This window comes from Pseudopipra pipra, chromosome Z (assembly GCF_036250125.1).
Source record: "Pseudopipra pipra isolate bDixPip1 chromosome Z, bDixPip1.hap1, whole genome shotgun sequence".
In the NCBI taxonomy this organism is placed as follows: domain Eukaryota; kingdom Metazoa; phylum Chordata; class Aves; order Passeriformes; family Pipridae; genus Pseudopipra; species Pseudopipra pipra.
This window is the reverse complement of record NC_087581.1, coordinates 37,981,552-37,996,737: the sequence shown is the minus strand read 5'-3', so window position 1 is coordinate 37,996,737 and position 15,186 is coordinate 37,981,552. Positions and strand designations below refer to the sequence as shown.

Here is a 15,186-nt window from a genome sequence, read left to right as displayed (position 1 = left end):
ATATCTTAAAATGCAGAAAAAAGCAATATAATCCAATAAAAGAAATGTGCTTAAAAATAATTTGAAAGGAGTTAACCACATATACAGGCCATGTATTTCATTTACAACTGAATGTGAACTGCTAAATTTTTAAGGTCAACTGGTTTTGTGTCTATCTGGTTTTCTTATTTTCTAAACACTGTCAATGAAAAACAGGTCAGAGAAAGAGATAAAAAACCCATGATTTAGAAAGGAGATCCATTAGGAAAATGTGTGAAACAAGAAAGGGGGGAAAGACATCAGGATTAAACAAAAAGGTGCCCAGGAGTCCTTCCAATAAATCCAGATAAGATAAACACTGGCTTTTCTGGTTGCCAAAATGACCCCTAGTGCTGAAAGACAGTTACTCTATAATAATTTGGAGAGCTGGTGTAAAGAACAAAATTAATTAAGACAGGAAAAAATGGCATAGAAAAACCTAGCAAATGTGGAAATTCAGAATGCTATCAGATCTTATTTTACTGGTGTAAAGTAAAATACATCAAGTTGTGGGATGTATTGTCTTATCTGGTGCTTTGTGAAGCAGAGCGAGAGTTGCTTTCTGTTTTACCTTCATAGCTGCTCTGAAAACCGAAAAGCTGAGTTTGACAAAACCATTTCTGTTGTTAGAAAACCACAATCAAAGAAGTGGGGCCAGACAGTTATTTCCCTAGGTTTAGTTCCATACAAGAAAACAATTCTTTCCTCCAACAGAGCACTGTGATCCCTGGAGTCCTCACCCAAAATGGCAGTTACAAATACAGACAGAACCAAATGCTCAATAAATAAGGACAGACAAGTAAGTTTTAAAGCATTTCAAGAAGCTAATTTATTGATTAGAATATAATCCTGGATGTAGATGATCATATTCTAGATGGCTAAAAGGTGTGAGAATTGAAGAGCCCAGCTATTTTCTGTTAAAATTTCTGTCAGTTTTAAGATACCAAAGATAATTCCAAACTTCAGTCAACATTTGCCTTATTATTACTACTGTATGAAACTTGCATTTCTTTAACTGAAAGCTGTATGTGAAAATCTCTGCCTATGAATAATGCAGTACTTCACGCCACGCCTTGCCTTTCAGACCGGCAGGCAAAATGAACACTGTCCCTAGCCAGGGAAGCCCGTCAGCACTAGTGCTACCAGGCACTGATCCACTTTCTGCTCAGGCAGCACCACAGCAGCCTCTTCCCAGTCACGCAAGGGTGCAAGGTCGGCAGTGAAGGCTCCTCTACTCCCCCTCCTGGGAGGTCCGAAGTTCAGCGGCTGTCTTTCCTCACTAAGTCAACAGCCTGCTTTCTGCTCCAGAAATGAAGTACAGTCGAGCTGGATGGATTCTGTAGATGAAGGCAGGAGCTGGGAAGGGGCAGAACTCATCCCCCAGCTGTCCACAGAAGGCAGCCCCACTGGGATAGACAGCCACTCCTACTCTCCTGTGCTGGGGAAGCTCAGGAGGCCACAAGGCATGCCTGTTTTCCATTGAAGTCCCCTTTTTCAGACTTTCTATGTCTGGAACACCCCAGCATCCAGGCCTCATTCTTTCTAGCTGCATGGTGGACTGGTTTCCCTAGAAATCAGACACCACAGCAGCACTTTGTATAGAGCCTGCAATGCCATCTTCAACCTAGCCACCCCAAACTAGCGGATTTCCACCAGTGACAGTGTTATCATCAGTGAACAAGACTACAAAGTAATGCCTGAGCAATCCCAGTGTAGATAGCTGATGCATTTATTGCACCCTGCCTGAATGGCATCTGGCATTTTTAATACCACCATTCAACAAGAATTAAAAGAAACAGCTCTAAACTAGGAGGATGAAGGCAGGGTTTCTGTACGCAGTTTTCACAGATTAAAAAACAACAACTTCTGCAACAGAATACGCAAAACTATACTGAAGGAGAAACACAAGCAACTTGTAAAATTGATGACAATGGAGCAAGTCCTTAAGAATGTTTCTCAAAACATCAATCATACTGACTCCCAGCCACACCACACCACCATTACACAGTCCATGTGCTTTTAGACAGACATTATTCCACAACGCATGGGATTCCAAAATCACCGAGTTTCTGGAAAACAGATTTTGTCCTGATTTTTGTGACAGATGGAGTTGATAGTCTCAGGATGAAAAAAAGCGCCAGTTTTGACAGGCAGCAGATACCGATGCCCCTTGTGGTTGGAGACGATGTTGCTCTGGAATTAAGGTAGCACTGAAACGAAAGGCAGTGGGTAAATTCACCACTATTTACTTTGCTATACTCCTCTCGTTGTGCCTTAATATTTTTATATCTACTTCCTTATAAGCAAAGCAAAGCGAACGGAAGACTTCAGCAAGTATTTTGCTTTCACTGAAAACTCTCTAACAGACTTTTAAAAACTTTTTACTAGTTGGCAGATAAATTATCAAAGAACTATACTCAGATTTACTGTATTTCTGTCACGAGACACCATTGTAGGTCAGTGTTTTAAAACCGTGCACAAAAACCTCAGGCGAGAACCTGAGTTGAATGAGTTTAAAATCGGTGGAGTATGTGGGAAGTGGCAAGTTGCAATACTGAAGGCATAGCAATGAAGTACTTACATGGTCGCAGTACACCACTAATAGAGAGAGCTTTGCTCTCCCTGAATGTACTAGCACACCGAAACCAGGAGATCTGTCTCTATTTCAGTAAGAACAAACTCGGTCCCATTTTGAGCCTGATCCTCCCTACCTTTCTGGAAGCGGCTCTGCCCTGACTTGAATCACTGGGAAGTTCGGGTACACACGTCATCCGGGCTAGAGACCTTTTTTTTTTTACCCCCCTCGTTGTAAAGAGCAGGACGAGCGTCAGAGCAACGTCCCCGCAAGAGCAGCACGGAGAGCTCCGCCGCCCGTCCCCGGCGCGGTGCTGCCGAGCACCCTGCGAAGCCGCCACGGCCCGGGCAGCCCCGGGGCACTGGCCCGCCCGCTGCCGCCGAGCGCCTCTCGCCCGGCCGCCGCGCCGCCTTAACGGGAGGAGGGGCTCCTCGGGGGGCTGTCACTCTCCTTAAGCCTTTCCTTTCAAGCTTTGAATGTGAGCTGCCCTCCGGCCCCCCTCTCTCCTTCCCTCCCTCCAGCACATCGTAAAGAGAAGGAGGGGGAAAAGAAAAAGGTTTCAACAACAGGCTGGGCCAATGGCAAGTGGCGAGGCAGGGAAAGGGGGCCGAGCGAAAGGAGAAAAAAGTGGAGAAAGAGAGAAAGAGAGCGAGAGAGCGCAGGCTGGGGGGGAATGTGTAAAAGAAGAAGCGTTGCTAATTTTTTTTGTTTGTTTGCTTTTCCATGCATGCATAATGGAGCCTAATCAGAGCACATTGCTGCTGCTCGGAGGGCACTTTTGTATTTAAAGCCTTTCAAAGAAAAAAAGATCCACAGACGGATCCGTAGAGCAGCTTGCAGGGCGTGTTGACAACAGAAGCAGCATCAGTCGCCCAGACAGAAAGAGACCGCGAAGGCTGCCTCTTCTCCTTTCCCCGTGCTCTCGTCTTGCTAGCGGGGAGAGACGTTTCTTCTCCTCGCCACCCTAAAGTGCGACCAGTACCGAGAGGGAGTGAGCGGAACTGGGACTGTAAATGGGATCGGAGCGGCTGGCATGTGCAGAGATGCTTCGAGCGGAGAGTTAAAAGCGCCCGAGGAGGCAGCAGCAGCTGGGCATTTACTTTGTGGAGGGGGAAAAAAAAAAAGACGGAACTGCATGAAGAGCAGGACAGCACTATGAGCTCTCCCGGCGCAACCTGCAATTCCCCGAGTGCAATCTGGATCCACTGTCGTCCGAGCCCCTGTTTGCTCTGACTCCCCCTGCACCTCTCCGGGCGCCTCCGCCACCGCCGAGCCGAGCCGGGAACAGCGGGAGGTGGGCAAAGGACGGCACAGGACGCCTGCTTCGTACCCACGGCTTCAGCTCCCGGGGGCTGGAGAGCCCCGGGCCCGGCGTGCATGGATTGATGCGAGACCTCATGCACACGGCCGGCGGGAGTTTTGGAAACTTTTCCACGGACTGCAGCTCCTTCTCCTCCTCCTCTTCCTCCTCTTTCTTCTCGTCTACTAGCGCCTCTTCCCCGCTCGCCCGCGGCTGCAGCCGCCACCCCCGTCCGCAATGGTGGCCCGCTCGCCCGCTCGGCACGGAGGCGGCAGGCGGCGGTGGCCGCGGGCGGCCGCCTGGCTGTGGCTGGCGGCGGCGCTGGGCGCAGTGTGGCCGCCGCGGGGCTCGCTGGTGCTGGGCCGGCGGCTGATCTGCTGGCAGGCGGTGCTGCAGTGTCAGGGGGAGCCCGAGTGCAGCTACGCGTACAACCAGTACGCCGAGGCGTGCGCCCCGGTGCTCCTGCAGCAGCAGCCGCCGGCGGCGGGCGGCGGGGATGGCCCGACGGGCGCTGCAGGCGCAGCCGCCCCCTCCAGGCGGCGGTGCCCCAGCCACTGCATCGCGGCGCTCATCCAGCTCAACCACACCCGGCGAGGCCCGGCGCTGGAGGACTGCGACTGCGCGCAGGACGAGAACTGCCGCGCCACCAAGCGCGCCATCGAGCCCTGCCTGCCCCGCACCAGCAGCCCCGCGGGCAGCGGCCCCGGCGGGTCCGGCCCCGGTGGCCCCGGCGTCATGGGCTGCACGGAGGCGCGGCGGCGCTGCGACTGGGACAGCCGCTGCAGCCTGGCGCTGAACCGCTACATGACCTACTGCGGGAAGCTGTTCAACGGGCTGCGCTGCACGCCCGAGTGCCGCGCTGTCATCGAGGACATGCTGGCCGTGCCCAAGGCCGTGCTGCTCAACGACTGCGTCTGCGACGGGCTGGAACGGCCCATCTGCGAGTCGGTCAAGGAGAACATGGCACGCCTCTGCTTCGGCGCCGACATGGGCGGCAACAGCGCGGGCAGCAGCGGCGGCTCGGACGGCGGCCTGGAGGAGTACTACGACGAAGACTACGAGGAGGAGCCGAGCCAGAAGGGGAGGGACGACGCGGAGGACAATGCCGGCGCCGATCCCGGCTTCCCAGTGCAGGCGGATAGCGCTGGCCGGCCCGCCGCGGCGGCCGCGGCGCTGCTCGCCTCCGTCTTGCTGCCCCTGCTGCCGCGGCTCTAGTATCCCTCCCTCTTCGCATCCTTCCCTGCCTCCCTCTGTCACTGACTGTCTTCACCACTGCCTCCCTCCGTCCCCACCGCCGGGCCGGGCCGGGCCAGGCCCCCCGCGCCGAGCCGCCGCGGGCCTCCAGTCGAACGCTCCCGCGGCGGCCGGGGATCCGGCCGGCGGGGCCTCTCGGCGCGGAGCGGCTATAAACGTTCCGGCCGTGGACCTCCCGACCCATCGCCCCGGCGCCCCCTCCCTCCGTGTCTCCCCGCCTGCCTCCGCTGCTGCCTGCCGCCCCCCTCCGCCCCCTTGCCCCGGCCCAGCCCTGCGAGTCGGTGGCTGGAGCTGTGGCCGTGGCGCAGGGGCCGCTCGTGTTTCGGGTGTTGGTCTCTCTCGAGTGTGCACTATGCAATTGCTGCCACCCTGCCTTCGTGTTACCAGCGAGCGGAGCGGCTGACAGAGACTGCGAGCGAGGCCGTCAGCTGCCCTCCGGTACAAACCGGGAGTCGTAGCACGCTGGTAGTGAGGGTCTTTTAAGAGTTTTGGCATGAAGGTTAGTAAGAGGAGAGCAACCCAAACTTGCTGCCAAAGCGTTGCCGTACTGATCAGTCAGCAACTTGACTATCATTCGCCGCATCTCGCTCTTCATGATGCCGTGGTACCTGAAGGGGGTTTACGCCGCATCTGCCATTAATTAAATTTAGGGAAATAGCAGACTGAATAAATTCGGTGGTTTACAGCACTCACTCTTGCACACACGTCTTCCCTATAACAAAAGCGTGCCAGCAGCCATCTCTTCCTCTGTAACCTAGCGACATTAAAAAAATATTTTTTTTTCAGAGTTGTTGGCCATACTGAACAATGCAACTTTTGTTTTAAAAGAGCTCTGCACTGCCATCTTTGAAAGACACTTTTAAACTCGAGAACATGTGTGTACAAATATCCTGAAAAGTTTTATTGCCTCGTCATATCAGGGTGCTGACCTCTGGTAAATCTTATATAAAAAAAGTATTTAAAACTGGGATTTGTTACCAGTTGCTGTTCATTGTATATAGAATTCTATAAATTGTATGCTTTGGGGATAATTTATTTAAAAAAATAATAAAAAGTTTTAATTCTGCATCCTATTTGCCAGATAGCTGCATTTGCTACTCGTTTCTGAAAAGGTACAGGTTTCGTTTTATCTTTAAAGGGATACCAGCAACACTGATTAAGTGAATTATTTTCTAGAACATCAAATGTACAGTGTATTTTACAGATTGAAAGTTAACTTTCTTATTTGAAGAGACTTTACGAACGTGTTAGAATTGTACGAACGCATTTCTGAGCTGCCTTAAACCTTGTATTTTTTATAGGAGGTGTAAAAAAGGCCTGTGTTTTAAATATGTATGGCTTTTTGTATTTTCTAAACGTGTAAATTAGTAAAGAAAGAGCTTTAAATAATGGATGCGGTTAAATTGTTTTCTAGGGACACTTGAACTCTCAGAACCCGAGGTTGGGGGGGATGGGAGGAAGCGGGGAATTGAACTGCAGAGTAACAGACCAAAAAACACTCAACAAACAAAAATTCTCTGTTTGCCTGTAATACTTTACATGGATGTAAATTACTGCTATTCTTACTTTAATGAATAATTACATGCAAAAAGTAAATACAGCTTTGAAAGTACTACTTTAAATGAGTTGTTCATTTTATAATGCGTTGGCATGGTAACTTGCCAGTGCTAGAAAAGAGTAAAGCAATTCAAAGAAGGTGCTCCTGTATGTATGTATGCACCGCGCTTTCTTCGTGGGGGCACGTTGCTCTCACTGACTCATGTAGAAATGCTCCTAGGCGTGCAAACAAGTGGTGAGAAATACATCACACAGAGGTGGCAAGCGTTTCGAACAAGGCTTCTCTTGGGGCAGGCAAGGGCACAGGCATCAAGGCGACTGCAACAAAACGGAAAGTTTATCACTCAGCCTGCCTTCTCCCACAACGAAGAATGCAAAAGTAAACACACTGAAGGGATCAGCAATTACTAGATCTTGTAATACTGTTCTTAGGAGTTGCTTTGCATCGTGTTGAAGCCTGGTTTGCTGCCAGAGCTACTGATCTACACTCAAACACCCTTAGATAAATAATTACACTCTTAAGCTGTGTCGAGTGCTGATACACTTGACCTTGTAAATAGAAATGTTTGCAGTAGGAATAAACTCCAGCATTGGAAAATCTTTTAAACATTAACACAAAAGAGAGAGCTCAGTCCTCTGGGGATTTGAGTTTGGACTGTCAAGCTAGGCACTCACCAAAAAAAAAAAAAAAAAAAAGGCAGGGGGAAAAAGTTTATTTATCTTCTATTGATGGTGTTTATTTAAAGCTTTTCGTTTTAAAGGCTGTAATTGCAAGGCAAGTCAGAAGTTTGAAAGCTACCACAAATAAACTTTGACTGAGGGGGCGACAGATTAGCAAGAAATTTTTTTTTCATCTTACCAGATCTTGACAGAGCACAAATCCACATCTGTCTGTTGTATAAATCAACAAAATTAGAAATCCCTGCTTCTGGATTAGTTATTTCAATGAAAGATTATTTTATTATTTCTTCAGGATGTGAATTTGATTATATTGCCCAGCAGTCAATGCACACAAGTGCACATGCACTCGCATAAACCAGCCCCAAATAGCTGAGATACCTAACAAGTGTGTGAGTATCATGCGCGGCTATGATCTGAAGTTTGTTTTTAAAGTCATCTGAATGGTTGAGTAAGCTTATTATTAAAACAAAGCTGGAAACTGTTTCTTCAGGAGGAGGACGGAGTAGCTGAGTGAGTCTTGTAAATAGAGTCAGCTTTCTATACAAAGTGCTGAGTTCACAAATGGGTAGGGATGATCTTAAATACCTCTTCAGAAGATGACCAGAAACATATTTTCAGTTTGTCAACAGTTAGCACCCACAAGAACTATTTAACTCGTTGTTGATGAAAAATTAAGTCCCAGCTAAAAACCTTTATTTTTCTTCAGTTAGGAGTAAAGACATTAACACTAAAAATCACTGATAATTAGCTGTTACAATAAACTCAAGACTTGATTTTACAAGCTCCTGTCAGAAACATCTGCCTGGAATAAATCAACACTGAGCACCACTAGGCAGGGACGACTCATCTGTATGCTTCCTTCTCCACAGAAAGTGGATTGTTTTAATTTAAATAATTGTACAGTAAATACAGCTGAACTAATTCTGTCCTGTGAGCTCCTCTCCATAAGGAAATACCTCTGTGGGTTTTATTCTGTTGTCGAAGTAAGCACAATTTCCAGGAGGAATGGCAGCCTGTATTGGTATGTGTCCCAGCCAAAAAAGCCTGTGCAGATGTTGATGTCCATCAAATCTCTATGTCTTTTGCACGATATTTAGACAAATGGAAATTCTTGAACTGTCAAGTAATGTAGCAAGGACAGATTTAAGCAAGGAAAAGACTTCACATTCCCTGACAGAGGGAAATTTTTCACAGGAAGGGAAGTTCTCTTGTGTGTCTGGGTATTGGATAGTGCTCTGTGCTGAGGTCCTGTCCAGCCTATCTCTTCCAGGGGGAGAAGGAACTTTCCATCATTTCATGTAAAATAATCCACTAGGTTCTGCTCCCTTTTCATTCCCAGTTACCAGGTTTGAATTCTTGGTGACAGTTTATTTGTCTTTGCAGGCACTTCAGTGACAAATGTTTAAGGGAGTGTGGGACAATGGTGGAGAACAAGGAGGCAGTTCATTGAACTGACAGTGACCATACAGTAAAAAGAGGGAGATTCAAGCTTCACTGATCACCCAAGCACACAGCAAAGCTTTTGTATGCAATCACAATGGACATAACATAAGGTCTCTGTTTATTTTTAACAATATACACCAATGTATACAGACAGCTATACATAACTTTAAAATTGTTATGAAACTAAGGCTTACAATGGCCATAAGCAAAGCTCTGGTTTGGCCAAGTCTTTTCATGATCACATTGGAAGGCATGATGGATTTTTGTTACAATCTCCTCTCCACTCCTCCTAAGAGCTTCTGGTGTACCAGATCTCTCACTGCAGGCATGGACCTATAGGACATAGAAAGGGCTGCAAAGGTGGTGGCAGACAGCTTTGCAGGTGCAGAACCAGACATTCCATCTCAATGCAATGCAAAAGCAGTACTTGCTTTTTGGTTTGTTTTTTTTCTTTTGAAGGTTGTTTCTCCTTTGGAAGGTGAGAGGTACTTCAAGTGCACGTATAAAAAGTAGTGGGACACAAAATCATCACCAACTGAGTAATGGAAAATGCTTCTTGAGTGACTGAGTTGCATTGCATCTTCAGATGTCCCTAAAAAAAAATTCAGACCTTCAAACGATTTTGTTCCTGTCCCCAGTAATAACATCACACACTGCCACACGGCCTGTGGTAACACCCATTGCAAGTCCTCAGGAGAAACAGGTAGTCGTGCAACAGAAAAGATTTGCAAATAGGAAGAGCAGTGCTTCTCTGTGCGATTTCATGTCTGTGATACAGATTTGTAAGCAGTAAAGTCGAAAGTTACTGTATTTTACTGGAGGCATTGGCTGTGGTAGACAGTTGAAAAGGCTCACATTGACTGTCTGAATGACATAAGTTATGTGCTATTAGCATAAATACTTTCTAAGACATCCATTTAATCAATTTCTTAAATAACAGAATGATCTACTACAAAATAGTGGACTGTATACACTATATTTTGGCACAAAGATGGTCATTCTCCCACTAGTAACCAGGGGCTCTAAATAAATGATTTCAACAATGTTTTATTAAAGGAGGACAAGAGCCCTCGAGCTGCATTAATCGGGGAGAAGTCGAGTGGCACTTTTGTTATGGAAATGTTAAACACATAATAGTTCAGGCAAACAATGTGGAGCCACTTCATTCTCTCAGCCATTCTGACACCTCTTAAAGAGGAACTGCAGGGAAGGATGTGGGAAAGATTTGCTTTCTGAAGAAGCTTTCAGCTAATATTTTGGATATTTACTTCCAAAATTCAGCCAGTGCAAATGTAACTGAGGGGCATAAAAATAAAACAATAACGAAGGATGACTTATGTAGCTACTGCTAGTGATGAGAGTTTGGTGCTTAAAATTAAAGTAGTCATTGACAAACCCTTCTTTTCTTTAAAGTTTCTTTTTAAAATGAATTTATTATGAGTCAAGTGGATAATATAGTATAAGCTGAATGTGCATGAAGAGAGATTTTTCTTAACACACAGTGATATAGCATTAATACTATACCTTGGACATACGCCAGCAAAGGGAAAGAGGAACACCCCAGAGTAAGGAAATACGTGGACTGAGGTTTAGTAGGATGGGTCATGAGATGAAGTGTGATGTGTAGGCAACCTAGAAATACATGAATAAAGTGATACAGAGTGAAGACATGACTACGTAAAAAGGGATTCACTTTCAAAAGTGGTATCTCGAGTGGGTGAGAGGAAGAAAGGGTAAGGAAAGGAGATGCCCACTGTGTAGATAAAGTTTGGACAATGAATAAACAGTGTACTTGCTAATGAGGAGAATGAAGCTGCAAAAAATATCAGGAAGTTAGCTGAGACACAGATTGAAAATGACAGAAGGCAACACAGAAAGGTAGCTGGCTTTAATAATGATGGCAGAGCCAGAAAATAGGAGTAATATGGAAGTAAGATGAATATTTAGCTTTGGAAAGGATTTTCCCCCCCCGCGTCTCCATAAGCTTAAGGTGAAAGCTATCATCCCCATGTTCTTGGTGTTCATGACCTTGCACTTAAACACTGTGTCCAGTTTTGAGACAATTCCTCTCTCAAGTTAAGGAAGGATATTGAAAATTTGAGGGGCTGGTGGAAGGCTGTCAGAATGCCTAGAGTTTGTGACCAATAAGGAAAAGATGAGGAAGCTGAACTTTAGTCTAGCTGAGAAGAGACTACCAGGAACCTAATGGTAGCCTATAGCCATAGGAAGGGACTTCTGTAAAGACTGCAGGGCCAGACTCTTCTTGGTAGTACTAGAAAGAAGGTATGACAAGGTGCAGCAGGCACTAACTGTGGCCGGTAGACTCAGACTGAGCATTAGGAAGAACTTTTCCGGGAGCTGAAGGAGGTAGTGCAGCACCAAGACAGGATTCCTAGAGAAACTCTGTGACCTCCATTGTTAGAAGTTTTCAAGACTTGGCTAGCAAGAGTTACATATGACTTCATCTACCATTGGCTGGAATACAGCTTCTAGAAAAAGTTGGGAGTAGACGATCTCTGGAGGTCCCATTAAATAACTTTCCATAATTCTGTGATTGTAATATTGATCTGATGATGGGACATCCAGAAGGGTCTTTGGGTAGATACAGAGTGACATGAGTCTCAGGAACACATATGGCATATTGCAATGGAGATGGTGATGCATGGAGATTGAGGAGCGGACATGGCTGTTACACATGCCTACAGGGGCAGAGAGGGTGGAAACAGTTGATAAGGGGTCAATGGAAATTTAGGAAGAGAGTGAAGACAAGAAATAGAATTTAGTCCAGGACCTGGAGAAAAGAGGGAGAGAAGAACTATAACACAAAGGAAATAGTGAAATATAAGGGAATGTAATGAAGAAAATGAAAGTGTCTGACAGTAACATTTATAAATTGGAAAATGGGCATTTTGGTTAAAAAAGGGAAGGATAAGGAAAAAGAATTTGGAGGAAACTGGGAGTGCAAGAGACAAATGCTTGTTTATAAACATGTCGTGAGCACTTGTCACCACAGTATGTTGCTGCCTTGAAACAACAGAAATAAAAGACCACTGAATCTTCTCCCTTACACGTATGTCTGCATGTAAATATAGACAATGCAATACAATAGTGTAGTCACAAAACACATAAAAATGTAACACATGTAAATAAATATAGCTTGCTAGATGCCATCTATTAATACAAAATCAAGCCTCACCTGTTTATAATGTCTTATACTAAAATAATGCAATCACTTGCTACTCTATGGTGTGAGTGTATATTTGGTTTGCTTACTTTTAATTGTTTAAAAAATATAGGAAGCTAGGTGGTTTAAACAGTACAAATACAAGCACTGTAATTTCTGGTCATCCACTGGCAATGACTCTAAGCCTTCTAGTTCAAATATTGATAGCAGCTGAGGAAGCCTATTGTTAGCATGACCTTTGTAGTTTTAGCATGTTAACACTTATATTTGGATATTTCTCTAACAGGGTACTCGCCTGTCCTCTGTAATTCTATTGCATTCTGACATATTGCGTCCCTACAAAGAGAAAATCAGAAAAGAATTCCAGGAGGATTGCATGGATGAACAAGGAGCTTCTGGAAAAACTGGTAGCTTACAGAGGGTGGAAGCAGGGAAAAGTAGCCTGGGAGGAATACAGAGAAATTGCCTGAACAGCAAGGGAGATGGTTAGGAAAGTTAAAGCACTGGCAGAAGTAAATCTAGCCAAGGAAATCCAGGGTAACAAAAAAAGTTTCTTTAGGTACATCAGCAATAAAAGAAGGGAAAATGTGGGTCCCTTCAGGAAGGATACAGAACATCAGGTCACCCAGGACATGTAGAAGGCTTGAGGGACTCAACAACTTTTTTGCCTCAGTCTTCACTTGCAAGTGCTCCAGACTCACTGCATAAGTTGCAAAAGGTGAAACAAGGGATTACGAGAATGAAGACCTGCCCACTGTAGTAGAAGATCAGGGTTGAGAATATTCTCAGGAACCTGAAGGTGCACAAGTCCATGGGACCTGATGAAATGTATCTGAGGGTCCTGAGGGAACTGGTGGAGGAAGTGGCTAAGCCACTGTCCATTGTATTTGAGAAATCATGTCAGTCCAGTAGAGTTCCCACTGACTTTAAAAATCTTCCGTTTTTAAAAAGGGAAATAAGGAAGACCCAGGGAACTACAGGCTAGTCAGCCTCCCCTCAGTGCTTGGCAAGATTATGGATCAGATCCTCCTGGAAACTATGCTAAGACACATGGTAAATAAGTGGCTGATTGGTGACAACCAACATGGCTGCACTAAGGGTAAATCATGCCTGACACATTTAGTGGCCTTCTACGACAGGATTACAGCAGTGGTGGATGAGGGAAGGGCAACAGATGTCATGTACCCAAATTTGTGCAAAGCAGTGGACACTGTCCCACACAACATCCTTGTCTCTAAACTGAAGAGACATGGATTTGATGGATGGACCACTAAGTGGATAAGAAATTGGCTGAATGGTCACAGTCAGAGAGCTGCAGTCATTGGCTCAATGTCTAAGTGGAGACCAGTGATGAGTGTTGTCCTTGGGGATAGGTGTTGGGACTGGTGCTGTTTAACATCTTTGTTAGTGACGTGGATAGTGGGATTGAGTGCACCCCCAGCAAATTTGTAGATGACATCAAGCTGTGTGGTGTAGTCAACTGGCTGGAGGGAAGGAATACCACCCAGAGGGACCTCGACAGGCTGGAGAGCTGGGCCTGTGTGAACCTCATGAAGTTCAAAAAAGCCAAGTGCAAGGTCCTACAGCTGGGTCAGGGCAATCCCAAGTACAAGTACAGGCTGCCATACTAGCCCTGCAGAGAAAAACTTGGAGGTGTTTGTGGACAAAAAGCTTGATATGAGCCGGCAATGTGCGCTTGGAGCCCTGAAGGCTAACCACATCCTGGGCTGCATCAAAAGAGCCGTGACCAACAGGTCGAGGGAGGGTATTCTGGCTTTCTACTCCACTCTTATAAGACCCTACCTGGAGTACTCCTACCTGGAGTATTGCATCCAGGTTTAGGATCTCCAACACAAGAAAGATGTTGGTCTCTTGGAATGAATCCAGAGGAAGGCCACTAAGCTTTTCACAGGGCTGGAGCGTCTCTCCTTTGAAGACAGGCTGATAGAGCTGGGGTTGTTCAGCCTGGTGAAGAGAAGGCTCTGAGGAGATCTTTTAGTAGCCTTTCAATACCTAAGGGGGGATTACAAGAAAGCTGGAGAGGGACGTTTTGCAAGGGCATGTAGTGATAGGACAAGGGGGGAATGGCTTTAAGCTGAAGGAGGGCAGGCTTATAGTAGATATTAGGAAGAAATTCTTTACTGTGGGGGTGGTGGGGGCACTGCAACAGGTTGTCCAGAGAGCTCCCCAACCCTGGAGGTGTCCAAGACTAGGCTTGATGGGGCTTTGAGTATCCTGGTCTAGTGCAAGGTTCCCTGCCCTTGGCAGGGGTGTTGGAGCTAGAAGATCTTTAAGGTTCTTTCCAACCCAAACCATTCTACAATTCTACAGGAATCGCCATCACACTCAGTAGTGACGTTCTTCATGTTATCTCTTTTCAGGAGTTACAGCATCATTCTAAACTCATTCAAACATTTTTTATGCCATGTAAAAATGGATTATATCAGGAAATAAAGCAGCAGTCCACAGAAAACTCTTATGCTGTCTTGTTTTTCATATTAGTGTATTCAGGTGTATACCATATGTTTGCAAATTAGTCTAAAGGACATGGCAAAGTCAAGTGTAGATATATGTGTTGATCTGTACATCTCAGGAACTGAGGCCATGGAAAAAAATGTAATATAAGAGTGTGGATTTTATAGAAAGAACATATCTGCCAAGTAGCTTGTGCAAAACATCTCACCTTTCTATGATATAAAGGCTTGTTTGCATAGTTCCAAATCATTGAATCCTGTTAGAGGTAGTCTGAGTTTGTAGTAGTATAATTGTTGTTAGTATTTAGCCTGTGGCTGTATTTCTATGCTTAGAGAGAAAGATTACTCAGCTAAATGATGGTTGAAAAGGCACAAGGTTATGTGAATCAACTTAACAGGCAACTAACACTTGGGTTTGGCCTGGTGTAGCTAAAAGAGTTGGCCTAAAACCTACTGAAGTGAATAAAGCTGTGTGCTTGGATGTGTTGAAGAACGTTACTATGCAAAAGGTATTGCTAGTGTGGAGAGGACATATCTGTAAAACCGGTAGATAAGAATGATATGGAAATCTGAGGAACTGGAATCTTTTCCCTTTTGGATTACTCAAACCTTGAATGGTTTAGTCTTTGGCAATATTAGGCTAAATCTTAGAACACACTGATTCCATGTAGAGTCTGAATATACTCAGAAATAATTCTGA

The 15,186-nt window shown here is 45.6% G+C and overlaps 1 protein-coding gene across 1 annotated transcript; it reads left to right on the top strand.

Annotated features, from left to right (window-relative positions):
• The first annotated feature begins 2,095 nt into the window (after positions 1-2,095).
• GAS1 (growth arrest specific 1) lies at positions 2,096-6,759 on the top strand. Its single transcript, XM_064642881.1, has one exon. The coding sequence runs from the start codon at positions 4,131-4,133 to the stop codon at positions 5,106-5,108; it is 978 nt and encodes a 325-aa protein (XP_064498951.1). The 5' UTR covers positions 2,096-4,130; the 3' UTR covers positions 5,109-6,759.
• Positions 6,760-15,186: the final 8,427 nt, after the last annotated feature.

What these genes read in the sequence shown, in the direction of transcription:
- GAS1 (XM_064642881.1), top strand. Translation starts at nt 4,131, where the DNA reads ATGGTGGCCCGCTCGCCCGCTCGGCACGGAGGCGGCAGGCGGCGGTGG.